At 39.5% G+C, this 18,992-nt stretch overlaps 1 protein-coding gene across 1 annotated transcript in view; it reads right to left on the bottom strand.

Annotated features, from left to right (window-relative positions):
- Positions 1-18,992, bottom strand: part of LOC126481967 (ubiquitin carboxyl-terminal hydrolase 47) — a 154,857-nt gene that overhangs the window by 120,057 nt on the left and 15,808 nt on the right. Inside the window, exons 4-5 of the mRNA XM_050105931.1 lie at positions 18,012-18,186; positions 17,239-17,360 (exon numbers count right to left, since the gene is read on the bottom strand). Of these exons, the coding sequence (XP_049961888.1) occupies positions 17,239-17,360; positions 18,012-18,186 (297 nt within the window). The remainder of the gene's footprint in view (positions 1-17,238; positions 17,361-18,011; positions 18,187-18,992) is intronic.

Here is an 18,992-nt window from a genome sequence, read left to right as displayed (position 1 = left end):
ATGGACACAGCCATAAATACACTACCACAAAGTACTTATCTTGTGAGCAAATACCTTGAACAGCAAACAGCAATTCATTAACTGGTGAGCCCAATTCAATCTTTCTCCCTAAATCCCTAACAACACATTCTTCTCTACCCACTCTAATAAGTAGATAGCCTGGAAATATGAAATAAGTATCTGAAATTAATTTTTACTACTACTTGAAGTATTGTTCTGTTGTAAATTAAAGATCTCACATTCCACTCTCACAGTGATAGCCATGTTTTATTGGTGGGAGCAAATCTGTTGACAGGAATTGTCTTAAATGTTCTTAAACAAGTTGCTGAACATCTTGCGACCTGTGTGTCCTCCCACCCACTTTTGTTTACTTGAAGTTTCTTGTTATTAACTTGGCTAATTGTTCAATGTTACTTTCTTCACTTTATGTTATAGGGTGAGGGTCATCTGTGATTGCAGTCCCACTTATCAAGGTATAGGAGGTGGACAAAAATATGGAAACACCATGAACACATTACCGTGCCCATTAAGATGTAGGAAAACCATTGAGATTCAGAGCAGCTTCCAAGCATCTCAAAATGGATAAATGCAGCTACAGTATGGTTTTCGAGGGAATCTTACACACTTGTTCCTGCAAAACAGTGTCAAGTTCAGGTAACCATGATGGAGGTGGGTAGCAATCACACACCCTTCTCTTCAAAGTAAACCACAAAAGCTCTATAATACTGAGATCTGGTGACTGTGGTGGCAGGGGAGATGTGACAATTCGTCCTCATGCTCACAAAACCAGCCCTTGACAACGCCAGCTATGTGGGCAGGAGCTCTTTGACAAATCTCACCACTGAGGAACAAACATTTTACTGTGGAATGGACCTAATCAGCCAAAATTATCACAATCCTTGGCAGTAACGCAACCTTGCAGAGTGGCCATGATGCCCATGGAATACCAACATATGGCTGTCCACATCATCATTGAACGCCGCCATGTATCGCTCTTGAGATGTAAATTGAACCAAGACTTATCCAACCTAATGACATTCCTACGTTGCTCATTTTCTAGGATTCATGGCTTTGGCACCACGTTTTCATGTTATGGGCATTTGCAACCACTGATGAGTGGTTTTGGAATTCCAGCTTACCACAGAATTCCATGCTTCTGGAGCTCCCTTCACACCGTTCTGGTGCTGACAGAGTCCACGAATGTGACATTTGGTTCTGAAATGACTTTTCAGCTGTCATCATCTCATTTTTCATCATAATACTCTTCACTGACTATATCTGTCACTATCACTCAACACACACTTTTGTCCACATTAAAACTAAGCACTTTCCCTGAAAATGGCATAAATTTTTGATACTGTGCCTCTTGAAACACTGATTACTTCAAGCTACCTTGGTTATGGAAGCACTCATCATACAAGCACCAACAATTTGCCCATGTTCAAAATTACTTAGTTCCGACAATGCACTCATGACTACACTGAACACTGTCCTGACCATGGCAGACACTTGCAACATACTGAAGACATTTCAACAGGTGCCTTCTATTATCAAAAACAACAGCGGAACCTGTACGATTGGCTAGGATCTGCATTTATGTTCATGAATTAATCTCTCATGGTGTTCCCATATTTCTGTCCAACCCCTATATTTAGGCTCTTATTTTATCCAAGTTGAAACATATTCTTCATCTAAAACTGAGCTTTCTGGTTTGACTTTGTAGCACGTCATGTTCTGGACTTTGGATGTATTTCACTATATTTGACACCCAACTTAAAAGTTTTATTCTGCGATTTTCCCTTTGAGCTACACAAACCAGCACACTTTCAATAGTGCTTGAGTTTTTCATGGCTGAGAAACCACAATAGGCAGTTTAACCTTAAAACAAGTGGTGAAAAAATGCCTGTACAGGTTCATCAATATTTTTCCTTCAACCTAATGCTGCTACTGTACACACAGCAAAATGCAAACAATGTTATATTTGCAGAGCCACAGTTTATAAAAAATGTAATGTTAATGGACATTGCATTTGTTCAGAAGCTGTCATTACATTTCAGTCAGGAGACACAAGCTTCACCAAAGTTACAGCACACAAATGTGCAATTACTGCACTATTGAAACAACACTTCACGGAACCAGAGAAACTTGTGTCCAACTGGATTAACATCACCACATCTACAGTTGCCAAGGAATGGACTTTCTCGAAAAACCACTAAAGAAGTCACTATAGCATGCTTCTGGCTTTTATACAGAGCAATATAGAGAGCACAGCACCCTAGTTTAGAACTTTTTGTCTGAGCACCCTGCAGCCATTGCAAATGCACAGCAGCCAGTAAAGCAAAGGAGGAGACCAACTGGAACACCTAGAGGGTAAAATTGGATCAGTCACAAACAGGTAATGTAGACCTAATGCTGACTTCTCTACTGAATTCATCTACAGAGCTAATAGGAACAAGATATCCAAGAAATGCTATGAAAAATAATTCAAATAGTGTGAACATCAAAATTCGTTGCAAGTAATTTCGATGCCCATCACATGACCTGGGGCTCCTCTCAGACCAACAAACTGGGAGATAGAATTATGTGATTAAGAGATGAAGGAACTTTTTGCTACTGAATTGTAGAACATATATCAGTCAATCAAGCCAATTGCATTCAAAAATAAACAATCATAGCTATCAGCCTGGCTTAAAAGCTGCTGTGGGTAGTGTTAAACAATTCAATAGGGGCTGACCATTTGCTTATGCTACAGAAATCTAAATATTAACTGATTCTAAGAATGGTACATTGTAGGTTTCCCAGCTGTTGTGTAGCCGAAAATAGATCTTGGCAAACAATGATCCACAACACTCGATGAGACTGCCAAAATCATTGAAATTGCCATGGAGAAAGTAGCAGCATAACAGAAAGTGACACATAGGAAATCAACAATCCTGTGTGTGGTGGGATAAGAAATCTCAGGAAGAAATTACAAAGCAAAAAGAAACCCACAGGAGTTATAATGCACACACTACATGGAAAATTGATCATCACTATAAACATCTGATTACAAAATCAAAATAAATATTGAGAAAGGAAGGAAAACAAAAGCTTGGAGAATTTCTGCTCAAAATTAAGAAAGCATGCAGTGATGAAATGTAGTGAAAAAACAGAGTTCCACAATAAAGAAGTGAACAAACTATTGTTCTCCAAAAAGTTACTCTGACGAACTTATATAAACTAATTACACAACTGGTACCAGAGAAGCTAGTGCAGAGTCAGGAATGTACAGGATGGCAGCCAGTCAAGGAATATTTTAGGAAATTGGTTTAAGAAATTTATTTCAAAGGCCCAGTGGAATCTTTACAATTTTTCTCCCAGAGTAATTCACACCATGCCTACGTGACACAAGTCGCTTGCCTTTCAAAACCGAGGCGGTTCTGTCCAGTTAAAGCTGCTGACAGGAGATGCCCTGAACCCTCTGCTGAAACTGCTAGTGAATTCACGCCATTGATTTTAGCCAATAGCGTGTGCGGGATACTGATCACGTGTGTGGATGCCGGAGCGTCCTGCGGAGCAGAATGCTCTTGCTTCTCTCTCTTGTAATCCAGACCTCGAACGGAACAGACATCTTTTTGGAAGGCAGAGCCTCCGGCTCTGCCTTTCCCGACCGGCCACCACTGTAAGTTAACATGAACCACTTCCCCTTCCTTTGCCCATTTTAATTAATTATTCGACCTCCTAGACTGGCCTAAACCTGCTAACTTCCAACCCTAGGCGCGCCCTTTGTACTCCATTTATTAAAAAATATCCTTTTCATTGTGCTTAATTTCCTGTTTTGTCATTTAACGGCAGCACTGGATGCCCACTATCAAATCCTGACCGCTTGACCTCCTGCACACTGTCGCCACGAGGCATATTTAACAGCCTTCTTCCCCCTTCCCTGCCAAGCTATACATAAACATCAGCTGCAGAAGTCCCTCGTAAACTTCCCCTAACTTTACATTTGGTGTCAGAAGTGGCACGTTAGCGTCCGTATAACTTTACAGGAAAATTACACTCACGAGTTAATGCAACCTGTGCTTGTTATCGGTAGAGGAGGCTTTCTTGAAAGGAAACAGTGTCGAGATCAGACAACATAAATTACAGTATGTTACAATATCTATCTTTATCAGGGAACAAAAGACAGTTTAACATTCTTTAAGTATGGAGCCACTGGATAAAAGTACTAAAGGCGATGAGGACAGTGTTTATCCAAGAAACTCAACAAAATTAAATCAGTCGAACTTCCCTCTCAATCTAGAGTAGTCAGTTGTTTTGGGCATGTTATGCACACAGGTGGAACTTTACTTCACCAAACATCTACAATCCAATGACCTTTCAGCAGTAATAATTAATGAAAGGCAAAAATACACAGATATCATGGATGCTTGTGATAATTTATCTATGACCACTGTTAAATTAATTACACAGGAATTCCGAAACAACTTACCCTATCTCACTGACAGTGATCCAAGAATAATACACAAACTACAGACTGAGGAATTCCAACACTGGATTGCCTCAGGAGCCCGTATTGTACACATGTTGATCAATAGGGGTGACAAGTGTCTGATAACAGTTATCTTCAACAAATTGGAAATGATTTCTGTACATATGGTGAGAAACACAATTTAAATTTGTGCACAGCAGTGTTAGGTCAGACCATGAAAAACGTGAAGGCACGGGTGGACTAAAACAGCCAAGGAATTTCACTGTCCATGACAAATACATCTTATCAGGGCGAACCATCCAAAACTTGCACTGCTAATATTGTGGAAATGGGAAGTGCTAGTGAACTGCGGTTTTCACAGACTGCATTGGTGAAAGGGGCTCACATTGTTAGCCGATGAACAGATTGTAATAATACTTAGAAAGTGTACTTTTTGTGCCCACATGCACTTTTCTAAATGGAACAATGCCTAAGACCATTGATGAACTAAAAGTAGGGTAAATTAGAATGTCAGTGGCGTTGGTTGCAAGCGTCTAGTGCGAGTCATTTACGAGATATCGTATTGTGCGAAGTTTCCATGACACTTGTTTTTGCCATGCAATCAGCATAGTTGCTACGTACGGTGTTGTTATGTTTGCTTACAGTGCACTGCAACTTGCTAGTCAGTCAGTGTGTGACAGTCCAAACAGTGGTGGGATTTACAAATGCAGGAAAATCTGACATGCTTGTGGTGTATGGAGAGTGTAGGAAGAATGCAGTTCATTCTTTTACAGTGAATGCAGCAAGACATATCAATACACGTCAACCATCTGAGTAGTTATTTATCAACCTCTTCAACCAGTTACGCGAAAGTGGTAGCGTAACACCTAGACAACTTAACAGAAGGAAACAAGTGATGACAGAAGAGGAGGAAATTATCGTTCTTGCTGCTGTTGCAGTTGAGCCGCATATTAGTTCCCACACAGTTGCATGAGAAAGGGGAACGTGTCAGGCAAGTGCCCTACGTGTTCTCCATCGACATAGGTTCTGTGCATGTCACATCTCTCTCCATCAAGTGCTGCATGAAAACAACTATGAGAATCATGTTAACTTCTGTACATGGGCATTAAGACAGGGTGCTCCACATGTATCAAGCATCTTTTGTAGTGATGAAGTCACATTTACCAATCATGCCTAAGTAAACCACCGAAACATGCACTACTGGTCTGTTGACAATCCCCATTGGTTTCGTCAGGTGGAACATCAGTGTCCATCAAGTGTAAAAGTGTGCTGTAGGATTAGTGAACCAGCCATAGGACCATTTTCATTAACGGAACACTGAACATGCACAAGTATCGCAGTCTCCTAACAAACCATCTTCAATAGACACCAGAATACCTTCCCCTGCAGACTAGGAGGAACCTGTGATATCAATGTGATGGCTTCCCAGCTCCCAGTGCACAAAGTACTACACTATGTGTTCATGAATTGTTTCTGAATTGTTGAACTGGGCACAGAGGACCTGTACCTTGGCTGGCTCACTCCACAATTGGAAGTCGCCACCATGTTCCTAGAATCACACCATCACACCCCTGGCCTTGTGACATGGCGCATTATATTGTTTAAAAACATCACTGCCATTGGAAAACAGATTTGTCTGCAAATGGTGTATGATAGTCCTGGCAGTCATGGTACCTTGCACAAGCTCCACTGGACCCATTGATACATAAGTGAATGTTCCCCAGAGCATAATGGAATTACCACCAGCTTGTCCCCAGCCCACAGTACAGGTGTCAAGGAGCTGTTCCCCTGGAAGACTAAGGATTCACACCCTCTCACCGCCACAATGAAAAAGGTATCTGGATTCATCAAACCATGCAATGCTCCGCCACTGGGCTAACGTCCAGTGCCGATAGTCACATGCCCATTTCAGTCATAGTTGCCAACATTGTGGTGTTAACAATGGCACATGCATGGGACAACAGCTGCGGAGGCCCGTCGTTAGGAGCGTTGTTCTCTGCCCAGCATTAAATACTGATGTTAGTTTCGCCGCATGTCCTGTTTTACCCGTATGCCCAGCCTACGACGTCCAACATCTGTCATGAGGGGTGGCCATCCAACCCCTGGCATCTGGATATGGTTTCACTTTGGCTTCGCCACGTATTTAAGACTCACGATAGCACTCCTCAAACATCCGACAAGTTGTGTAGTTTCCAAAATGCTTGTGCCAAGCCTCTGGGCCATCACAATCTGCCCTCAAGTCTGATTCAGATAGATCACAAGCCTTCACCATTCTACAGATGGACAGCATGCTAACTAATACTACACGCACCATGCGAGTGTCCGACTAGCAGTCATTTCTCGCCAGATGATGCAGCTACTGCCTGGATGGGTTTATACCAACAGGTCGGCAGTCATAATGTTCTGGCTGATCAGTATAGTTTTCATTACCCATAATAACAACCTCTCATTGTCCACAAAAGCATTTTCACCAAAATATTTTTAAATCATGGAAGCAACTCCAAGTGCTTCTAGCTACACTTGAACTTTATGACACAGTTAACAATGGTTCACACATGAAGGATTGGAACAGTTTGTAAGTGCGACATTCTGTATGCAGATCATCATAATACCGTAAAGAAATTCCTCAAAGAAATTCCTCAACAGCTTTCCACAGCACCTTCTTTTTCAGCAGTCAGTTTTTTAATGTCTTACAATAAATAAAAGTCTAAACACTGTGGTCTTTAGGAGAAAAAAAAATCCTTTCATTAAAAAAAATAGCTGCCACATCCTCAAGCCATCCTCACACAGGACATAGAAGCTGTTGTGGACATGGAGCTGTATGAATTTTGTGATGTTAATTCTTCTTATTTCACACTGAGGAAGCACTGCCCCATAATATGAACCAAGTTCTGCATCATTTTGGCAACATACAACAAGACATTTAACAAAGAAGAGGCACAAATGCTCTCTACATAACAAGCAGAATCTGGGAGAGGCCACAACTGGATTTCAGTTTCAGATGGTGGGCTATAACTTGCATCTATGAATATACCTTTTTGAAGCACCAGCATGTGGCAAATTTCTTGAAAATGTGTCATTACCGGTAAATTTGTTGTAACACAATGAGCAAAGTCATACTAGTGGTTTTATAATTTTCGCACTTGGCTGTTTTCGTATAGTAACTCTGGTTTTGTGAAAGTACATTTCAAGGAAACAGAATATTAAAGAATTATTTTAAAAATAACTTGTCATTCTCGAGCTACTTGTTGAACTCGATATCAATTAATGACTTATCATCAGTTAAAGCCTTGAGGATATTGTAGTATGAAAGATACTGTCCTTTGATACCCAAGTTCAATGTAGTGCAGTGGATAAAGGAGCAGGTGTATGAAGCACCTATGAAGCTGGTTTTGTGTCTCGCTACTTCCAAAAAGAATTTTTATTCACCTTCACATTTTCTTAAAGATTCTGGGACTTCTTTACTACCTTATTGTATGAAAGAGGCTACTGTAAATTTGTTTTGCATTATCTGTAATGAACTTTTATAAGCTGATCTCCTTTCTGACTGGACATGGAACATTTCTTTTAGTCTTTTGAAACATTCTTGGATACTGGAGTTTTTATCTATGTATACTACAGACACATGACTAGCACACAGACAAGAGGGGAAGTGTGCACTGTAATGGAGTTAATGTAGGAACTTCCATCTACGTAAGCAAACTGTGTGATTTGTGAGGTGATACAGACAAGAATTGCTACTGGAGAGCACAGCAGTCACAAATCACATTAAGGAACAGGTCCCATGTGACATAAGTGCAGTGTCTTATGGGGTTAGTTTTAGTGTATGTGTAGACATAAGCTGCCTCATCCTGTGTGAGGACAGCTTTAGCATGAACTAGAGATATTAATATTTATTTTCTTTCATGTCGAGTGTATCTGATGCCATTCACTGCTTGACACTTATTCCACTGTATGTGGTGAAATGCCAAATTTTTATTGTCCACCGCTACAAAATGCAAGAAAAGAGCTCCTTTCCCTATCATAAGGCTGCGCTCGCTAGATTTTGGAATCAATCCAGACATTTTAAACTCACTTTTTCCCCATTCTTTTTAACCATGACTGAGGTCATAGAGCCAACTGAGAAATTAGCTGTGCCACCTGTTGGATGAATAAAAGGCATTCTTCCACTTTTATAAAGACTTGAAACTGAAAGGAAAAGCATTACCAAAGCCACAGAAAGAAGGAGCATATTTGCTGTATCAACAACTCGACAACTTTAATTAAGGTCTTCAAGTATCTTGCATCAACAGCATATCCTCATTATTGTTGGCCTGATGACATTATAAATTTGATGCTTCTTTTGCTTCCTAATAATGTGGACTGCCCTGCAAAAGTCTTCACAGAGCGCACATGACATGCATAAAGTTGCAAGTTTTGACCAATTACAGATACATTGATCCCCTCGTATTCTACAGAACATTTTGATGATAGATGAATAGCTTCTTGTTTTCTTCTTTGGTGGAGAAGATGCTTCTTATAGCTTCCTATTTTGAGGAAGGAAAGAGAGAGGGGGGGATGTGTCCATAAAGTTGCATTTGCTGTTGGCTAAATTAGCAACACAGTCTACTCCTGGAGAGGAAAAATGCCCCTGCCTAACTCAAATAATCATACAAAATTAGCTGAAGCTGAGCATGAGGAAACAGGCATCTTGGGCATTGGCACAATGAATAATGTTCACATGAGGTTTAAGACAAACAACAGGTTTATCGAATTAACTGAAGTACTACAATGAGCATTGAAGTAATCTCCTTAATTAGTAGTTCTTAGTTCCACCCCGGATCCATGGAAGTCAAGAACACCTACTGTTCAACAGAGTGCGACACCTAGAACAAAAATTGTGTGCAGCAGAAAGCGGGAAAACTGAATCAAAAAGTGATTAAAACAGTAACAGAGGGATGAAACAGCAATCTGTTCCAGGAAGTTTGATCAGGGAAGACCCAGATGTAGCTTACGGCAGAGACTTCCACCCCCAACCACCTTGTCCTTTTTCCATAGGTAGATTAAAACCTTATAACTGAGAATAAAAATTACTTCCACGGAGAAAACTGATAACCAGGTCAATCATTTGTGAATTGTCCACAAATATTAGAGGCAATAAGTCCATACTCAGCTTGGAGTGCCAAAAAAAGGGTGCATTCCACCAAGATACGAACTAGTGTCTGTAAGGCCCCACAACCAGAATAGCGGAGACCAAAGGGTGGCAAGAACAGCATCAGTCAATAGGCTGGATACTGCTCGTTAAGTCACTATATCTTGAAATGTAGTTAAGGGAGGCCTGTTTAAAAAAAATGGAGGACTCTGCTAACAGCTATGGCCTCTGAAGTAAACACATTACATGTTCCGAGCAGCAAACAGCATTCTATACTGGCAGGAGGTGTAAAAGCATACCATGTCTGAGCCACAGTTTTAGAGCTGTCGACATAAAGGATGGCAGCACTCTGGAAGTCTTTAAGAAGGGACATAACAGATGCCAAAAGTTCATGGGGGCGACAGACTTTAGGGCCTTGGAAGAGAGAGGTCCTAATCTGTGGCCTGGGCACCGTTTAATGGGGAGTGCACGAAAAACACAAGGAACACAGTCTAGGGAGGAGAGATAGAAACATTGGCAAAGGGAGCGAGGTACATTCCAACTGGTAATCCCACCCACTGGCAGCTATCAGGACAATGACACCCCTCATATGTAAAGAGAATGGGATACATGGGACGATCAGATAATGTAGAATGGCGATTGCTTAGGAGACCATGAGCTGATAATGTTGAATCTGAAGAGGGAATCTTCCCACTTTGGCAAGTAGGCTGTCTACAGGACTACTCCAAAAAGCAGGCTAGACGTGTACCACAATGGTCGACTGGGTCTAACACTTTCAAAGCTGAAGGAGCCACTGAGCCATAAACCCAGCAACCATAGTCCAGTCAAGTCGAACCTAATACCTGGTACACATGGACAAGAGTAACACGATGTGCACCCCAAGATGTGTGGGCTGCCAAGTCAGATTTTTATCCAAAAGGAGGCCTAAGAAATGGGGTCCTGGGTACCCAAGTAGAGTTCCGGGCCACAATGACCCATGGCGCAATGGCAGAAATGCATTACCCGCATCTTTCTATGAGAGAATTGGAAACCATGAGAAGAGCCCATGCAGGGGCCTGCGAGATGGCACCTTTGAGCTGGTGCTGAGCAAACGCTACCAAGCAGGAGCTGTTGTGATGTGAGCGTGACTGATCATTATATCCACAGGATTTAGGTGTTCATATTTCCTCAGATAGGCGGTCAATAGATTTTTGTTCCTGGATTTATCGTTCTTTCTTGAAAACTGAGCAAACCGGCGAATGTGGAGGGGTGATGTTCCACACAGTTGAAAAACAAAAGTGGATGTTCACAAGGACTACCTACACTGAGTGATTGTCCACAGTTGTCCTCTCTGAGATTGGACAAAGTGGTATCAATTCCTTTAAAATATGTAATTATGCTATGCATATTAATATTCTTATTAGACTAAGTTTCTATTAGCATAAAAGAGAAGAGCTTCATACAGTAAGGATGGAAGACGACCTAAAAATGAATTACAAAAAGGCAAAAATAATGTATAATCCACACCTTGAAAAGAAAAAAGCAGAAGTTAACAATGAAGTCACAGAATCAATTGACAAGTTTTTGTACTTAGTGTAGACAGCAGAATAAAGAAATTTAAGAAGAAAGATTCCCTCTAATTTACTAAACTATGTTACCAACATGTCTGAAACAGAAAGTTTGCAATCATCATATATCACCAATTTTCACTTAAGGTTGTAGTACACACTATGGGCAATTCTAGAAGTCGGTCAAGGGGTAGGCTAATTGGGGGGGGATATGGAATATGGCTTAACAAAAGGAGAGTTGGGGTCCTCTACCAACAAATTGGTAAAATTTGGTGTTGCTTAAAGTAGTTTTTAGTAACTGTCTTGGAGTTCAGGGTAAAAAAATTGTATTAATAAATAATAAGACACCTATTTTAAGTTAAATGATATTTATTGGTTAAGGTGTTAATATGTGTTTGGAATATATTGCAACCTATATTGCTACATAATTATAAAAAAGTGATTGAATCTGTTGGAGTAATACATTTGCTGATTTATTTAGTCATTTTATCCAGTGTAATATGATACTCCATGGAGGGGGGGGGGGGGGGGAGGAGGAGAGGCTACAGACCCCATAGGCCCCCCCCCCTTTGCCACCGCACCTGGTATGCACTACTTCCACAAAAATCATTATTCAGGAACTGGCGGTTTCTCTGCAAACAATGAAGAGCTGCATGTAGAGAAAGAGAAACAAAACAATCCATCATGAGGAATGAACTGGTGAAGAAGACTTGAGTATGGCAGGGAGGAGATGATAACTGAGGTGAATGAAAGATAGAGTCCACGCAGGATACAGTGGCCAATGTGCAGTGACCAATTTTCATCCAAAGGGCTGGGTAAGTTCATTCGTCTGTCCAGAAAGGGAGGCCGGACTGCTACCTTCTGAACGGTCGGCAATGACAGAATCAAAGCGCAAGCCCTGCAATTTTTCTCAAACAATTTTACAGAAACTGTTCAGTTAAAAAGAAAAAATATCATTTTGCCTTACTTGTAGCTTTATATGTCAGGGTCATTATGATGCACCCACCATGTTGTCAACAATTATAGTTATTGTGATATTTACATGGAAGTAACAAACTACCCGAAATTCTAAAAAGTTTGCAATGAAAAATATGGGTTACTATGCCTTTTTGTTTGAAGCATATTACATAACATGTTGCTGCATAAGAAATTATATATACAATATATTGTATTTTTCATTACACTTGTGGGGAGGTCTCTGTCTGTCACCAATCTCAAGAAAATTGATCTGACGTAGCACACTCATTTGCGATCTGTGCCAGAAATAAAACTAGAGAGAAATATCCACAACATTCCTTTCATAAACAGTTTGAGATACTGAAATGAGATTTTGGCGGGCAATAGCACACAAAGAGAAGAGTATTTTGCCATACGGTTATTACGCAAAACTTCATTATCTAGCATTTCATTCCATTAGTTGCAGACTTTTTTGATGAAAGAATGTAATTTTTAAGGGCCATCGACAGTTGGTGAAACAAGAAATGTTATGGGTTTTGGAACAACATAAGTGAAGACATTTATTTTGTACCAAGGATGTACTTTTTCATAAGATACTGACCTTCCTTTTCCTCAGTTCCTCACTTAATAAACCACTGTTTCCGAATGCTCTTGCAATTGCATCTGCACAACATGTTGTGAGGTGAGCCTGTGTGTAAACTCCACTGTGTTTTGGCAAAAGAAGCAAATTTTAACATGGCAACAAGAGTAATGCGTAGGTTGTATTCAAAAGTCCCAACTAGTGACAGGTCTCTGAAAGTTAGAAATGGTTAACAAGCCAGGTGTAAATAAATTGCATTTTTGGCAGAATTCTTTTTAGATACTATCGAAAGCAAAGGTGACAAATCAGATAGTTACCATGCAAGTGTGGACACAGAGGGGACCCAGTTACTATTTACAAAAAATGTGAGTGTTGGCTTCAGTTTAGAATGGCACTTTCCCTCCAGCACTCTGCATTTCCCCAACAGCGCCTGCCAGCAGTCCCACCACTACCACTCTCCCCACATGGGGCCTGCCATCTGTGCATCTATCAGCCACAGCATTCTGCACGGACTCTACATGGCACAGACAAGTTTACTGTTGGGTTCCAAAAGACCAACATGGTAACGTAATGGAAAATGGTTATAGAAAACATAGAAGAGCACCATGGATTTATTGCTGAAAGTCGTAACTCTGAGGAAAGCATAAAGAACGCCTTAATCTGCTAGTGGATGTCAAATGCCTGATGCTGCTGCTAAAATGGTGATGTGTTACATAGTATGGTAAGAACAAAGTCAAATTTAACTAACTTTAAAACAGTAGATGAACAGTTATGCACCTAAAAAGTGGAAAATTAAAATTTTGTCGCTTGAAGCTTACAGCTGCATGCATACTCTGCAAGCCACCATATGTTGCACAGCGGAGAGTAGCCTGTACCACCACTAGTCATTTCCTTTCTTGTTCCACTCACAAATAGAGTGAGGGAAGAACAACTGTCTGTAATACTCATATGTGCCCTAATTTCTTGTATCTTGTCTTCATGGTCCTCATGGGAATTTATGATGGCAGCCGCAGAATGGTTCTACAGTTAGGTTAAAATGCTAGTTCTCTGAATTTTCAGTGTTCCTCAAAAAGAATGTCACCTTCCCTCCAGGGGTTCCCATCTGAGTTCCCAAAACATCCGTAATACTTGCATGTTGTTCATATCTACCAGTAACAAATCAGCCCGCATCTGAAATTCAATTTCTTCTTTTAATCTGACGTGGTGCAGATCCAACTTAAGCAGTACCCCCGACTAGGTTACACTACCATCCTATATCCAGTCTCCTTTGCAGACGAACCACACTTTCCTACAACTCTCCCAATAACCCGAAGTCGATCATTTGCCATCCCCACCACAATCCTCATACAATCACTACATTTTGTATCACTCTGCAACAGTATGCTCAGATACTTAAACAACTGGACTGTGTCAAGCAGCATACTAATAATGCTAATTCAAAAATTATAGGTTTATTTTTCCTACTCATATGCACTAACTTACATTTTTCTACATTTAGATCTAGTTGCCATTCATCACACCAACTACAAATTTTGTTTATGTCATCTTGTATGCTCCTACAGTCACTCAACAGTGCCACCTTCACATACTCCACAGCGTCATCATCATCATCATCATCATCATCATCATCATCATCATCATCCGCAGATTGCTGCCTCACCAACTAAATCCACAGTGTGTGACAAAAACTGACTCAACACTTTACACATCAGACTATGTAAAATTTTGTCAGTAGTATTAGGCTAGTGGAAAAATTGAGAAGAAAACTGTTTCACTATCAACTTTTCTGTACTTCCCTCTGCCTTGTAATAAAAGCACTATGGGGGCAATAAGAATGACCATTTTAAACATCGGAAAGCTAAATTTTCTAAAAACAATGTCCATGTAAGTAAATGACAATGGTCTAATATATACCATGTTTTCTATAATATAAATTTATTATTACAAAATACCGTATTTATCCAAGTATAAGACACTTTTTTTAAAGAGGTTCCTTGAGAAAAATTTAGTTTTAACACATTCCGACTAACCAAAGTTAGAAACTTTTATTGATGAGGTATCTGCCTATGAGGTTACCAATGCACCTATTCTAAACTTACGCCATTTATTGATTGCTACATTTTGATAATATAACGAGAAATAAAGTAAACAAAAAAATTGTTTGTATTAATTTTTATCTTCACTGTCTCTTTTGTTTAGCCTGTCGTCTGTGATATTACTATTTTGAATCATAATCAATCATCATCCCAACAGGACAGCTGTCCAACTCATATCTTTACTGTCACAAGTATTTGCCTATTTCTTCAGAATATATTGCGATTTTTTTTTGTGCACATAGCGGATTTTGCTTCTATAAAATGGTTCAAATGGCTCTGAGCACTATGGGACTTAACAGCTGTGGTCATCAGTCCCCTAGAACTTAGAACTACTTAAACCTAACTAACCTAAGTACATCACACACATCCATGCCCGAGGCAGGATTCGAACCTGCGACCGTAGCAGTCACACGGTTCCGGACTGCGCGCCTAGAACCGCGAGACCACCGCGGCCGGCTTTGCTTCTATACTGACAAGAGAATGTTACAATGTCTTTTGTTATGAAAACAATCATCTGCCCACTGCTCTCTCACTGGCTGTGTATAACCAGCAGCTGACACACCCCCTAATGTTTGTGTCACACCTCATAGCGAGCACTGACAACACTGCTGCAAGAAATCCGTAAGTAGCCCACTGGCCCCAGCCTAGACTTTTAGTAACTCCTGCAGAAATGTATACTACTGTTGAGTATTTGTCCAATTCGAAGTCAGTTCGATTCCAAGTGCAAATGTATTCAGGTAAACTGCAGTTTAAATACGGTAGATGTTCATAAAAAGCAAAAGTACACAGTATAGATTCCCATGGTTGCAGCAACACAAAATTTGTTGCCCACTCACCGCTCCCCTCCCAACACTCCTAGTTCCCACTAAGCTCGTGGCACTGGTCCCCACTCAAGCCTTCAGTAGTGCTGTGCTTGAGCAACAGAGAAACACAGACAGCAATATCTTCTACTGCACAGGTCATATGAACCAACACCAACAAATTCATAAATAGAAAACTGCTATCATGATACAGCCAATTCTCAAACTTTCGTTCACCCCGTGACGTAGTGCCGCCTACTGGTAATATCTCCACAGTGGGTCTTTCCACTATAATTTATTCTTGTGATAACAAATGTAGTGAGTTTATGTGATTTGTTTCATTTGTAACACATTTAATTCTGGATTAATTTTTCTTTCTCATTTCATCAGAATGTCACCATCTTCTTCTAAAACTGATTATAGGCTGGTAGTGCGGACTGCGCGCCTAGAACCGCTAGACCACCGCGGCCGGCTGTACTTAAAAATCAGTATAAATGTATGTATATGGCATCCACCAATGTATGAGAAGTTCTTTTGCAAACCTATTTAAATACAACAGAAGTTCATGAGTTGATAGCATTTAATGCTATTTCCTCCTGTGTTTCACAAAACTGTCTATTTTTTAAGCAGAGCATTAGATTGTTGTAGTGCTTACTTCATAGTTTTTCACATATCCATCTGTTGTACAAGAGTCGCACCTCAAATGTCACATGATCGAACGAGCAATATCAATACTGCATATGGCACTTCTGCTTATCAAGAAATCTCCAGCCTTTTCAAACAAAAGTATTGTTTGCTAAGCCTTACCCTTCGAAACTCTTCAAAATAAATTTGTACGAAAGTGTCAATACCCAAAGCTTTATCTGTAATTGTAAGACCAACCCCATATTAATCTAGTTTGATCTGCAAATATAAGATGACCCCATACTTAGAAAGAAAGAAAGAAAAAAAAAAAAAAAAAAAAAAACTTCTTGTAATTGGGTATATATGTAACTGGCTTCTGTTTATGTTTGAGACATTTTTCATATCAACAGTGTACTTTGTGAATTTACTGTATTCTGCATTCTTCAATACAACTATTTATAAGGAGTTATTTCAGGATAACTGAAAATATAGAACTGAAAAAAATAAATTTATGTGAATTGCAGACCACTATTCAGAGTAAGAACACAACAGTGATATATACTGTATAGACCAAGCTGAACTCCACAACAAGAATAACATTTCCTCTTTATATGCTTTGCATCCTGTAAAATGTTTGTGCTAATCCTCACAATCAGAATTTCAACAGAAAAAAAATGAGACTGCACAAAAGGTCTTACAAATGAAACATTACACATAACAGCAAAGACAAAAACAATCTGCTGGAGCTTATAATTGTCAGCAAAGCCAATAGTATCTCTTTTAGATATTAGAAGTGAGAATTCTGTCAAAAGCAAACTAAAAGGATAATATACTAAACCAGTCTTGCAGAAAAAATTGAAAACTGAGTTAGGAGAAGGTGTAAAAAATGTCTAGCTGTGGAGTATGAAGTGCACACACACTGAAATGTATTTTGAATTACTTTAACGGCAAAAAAAAAAAAAAAAAAAAAGTTTGCACAACAAATCTGTCCCCTACAAAATGAAATGGGGAGGTGAAAAAATTATTTCTTACCACACTAGAATATGCCACAGCTGTTCCAAATGGCCTAACTGGTAATGGGATATCAAGAAATGTATCTTCTCGAGACTTTTCTGTTCCACACTCCAGGCACTTTACATAGTCTATCATTTTACCTGTAAATAAGTGAAAGATACAACTTTTGAAACAATTCACAGGTGAAATATATTTCCCAAACCACTATTTTGGAACAAAGTGGCAATTAAAATTCAAAAAGAACTATTCATCTTTGACAATCTTGGTCCATTAGGCAATATCAGTGTGTTAGTGTATCTCAGACCCAATGACAGAAATAACACAAGTAACTGAATCCGAAGTATAATTGAAAATGCTACTGTTAACAGTGTCAAAAGGTAAGGTTCCCAACTAAACAAAAATAATTTAATCTTTGATAAAATAACAAAATTCTGCAAATGTGCATATATATGCTCACATTTCAAGTAAAGATTTTCGTGGAATGTATTCCATGCCTACATTTACTATCACACAACTCATTCAGCCTGTCATGGATTTGGGAATGCCTACCACACAAACATAAAGTTGAAATCTGAAGGTGAACTTCCCAGGTCTTAAAGGAAACTATTCACTCATTAATGATGACAGCTACAAAGACATGGAATTTACACATGAGCTGCTACTTTTATCAGGCAGCTGCTCTAATTATTAATATTGGGAATGAATAATCTCAAGATATTACAGATCTCAGAGCTAATTATGCAGGGAATCTTGTACTTCGATTCCATAAGCATAAATTACAAATCTCTTACCTTCATATAACCTGGATATGAGATCTGCTTGGTCAGTATTTTTGAATTTTTGTTCCAAAGCATCAAACATCACTCTGCAAAGCTCCTGTATATCATGCTGTTGCCACGAATCACTCGAATCCCAGCCAAAACTCCGAGTGAGTTCTGTTGTTTCTACAGCAGATTTCTTTGATGTCTGGAAATAATTTAGTTATATGTTTACATAAAGCAATCTTTATGTAATTATAATTGTTGTAAAGTCTGATATACCTAAGCACAGTACATAATTTGCCATGAATAAATGTAATGAAATGGTTGATGCAAGAGAAAAATAATGCAGCGAGGGAACAATAAATTCTTATGTTACCACTAAGAAATGCACATGATGGGAATGCAACCAATTATACCACAGTTTCTGCAATCATTGCTCCACAGCTTTCAAGAATTTGAAAAAGTCATGATATTTTTCATATACCACATTTACTTGCAATTTGTTGCAAATGAACATTACAAGAGGAAGTGGAAGGATAGGTGACTATAGTTTAATGTTAAATCAACATTATCAGACACAGGGCACAAGCTCGAACTGAGGACACAAGTCTGCAGGGTCATTTCAAAGGAATCATCCCAGCATTTGCCTTAGGCTGGTTAGTCAGTTTCTTGTCCCACAGATCATTCGTATGATTAATCACAATGGAGTGGAATTTTGAGGAACGATGGATTTGATTTGGTTGGGAATTTGAATTAAGTCCATCTCGAATGGGAGTCCACCGTCTCACTGAACTGGGGGGGGGGGGGGGGGGGGGCGGGGAGAAGAAAAAAAAAGAAAATAGGAACACAGTGTCACCGCCCAGTTTCTAGTGTAACTAATAAGGAGTGTTAAGAAAGACACCTGAAATATTGTAATAGCAGCCACAGCTGGTAGCCGCAGTGTGGTGACATGTTGGTCAGAGTAACTTTTACGTACAGTGAAACCCCTATTTTACGTTTTCATGCTCAAAA

This window comes from Schistocerca serialis, chromosome 5, assembly GCF_023864345.2.
Source record: "Schistocerca serialis cubense isolate TAMUIC-IGC-003099 chromosome 5, iqSchSeri2.2, whole genome shotgun sequence".
Taxonomy (NCBI): Eukaryota; Metazoa; Arthropoda; class Insecta; order Orthoptera; family Acrididae; genus Schistocerca; species Schistocerca serialis.
Note: the sequence above shows the minus strand (reverse complement) of the source record. Positions and strands in the feature narration are given on the sequence as shown.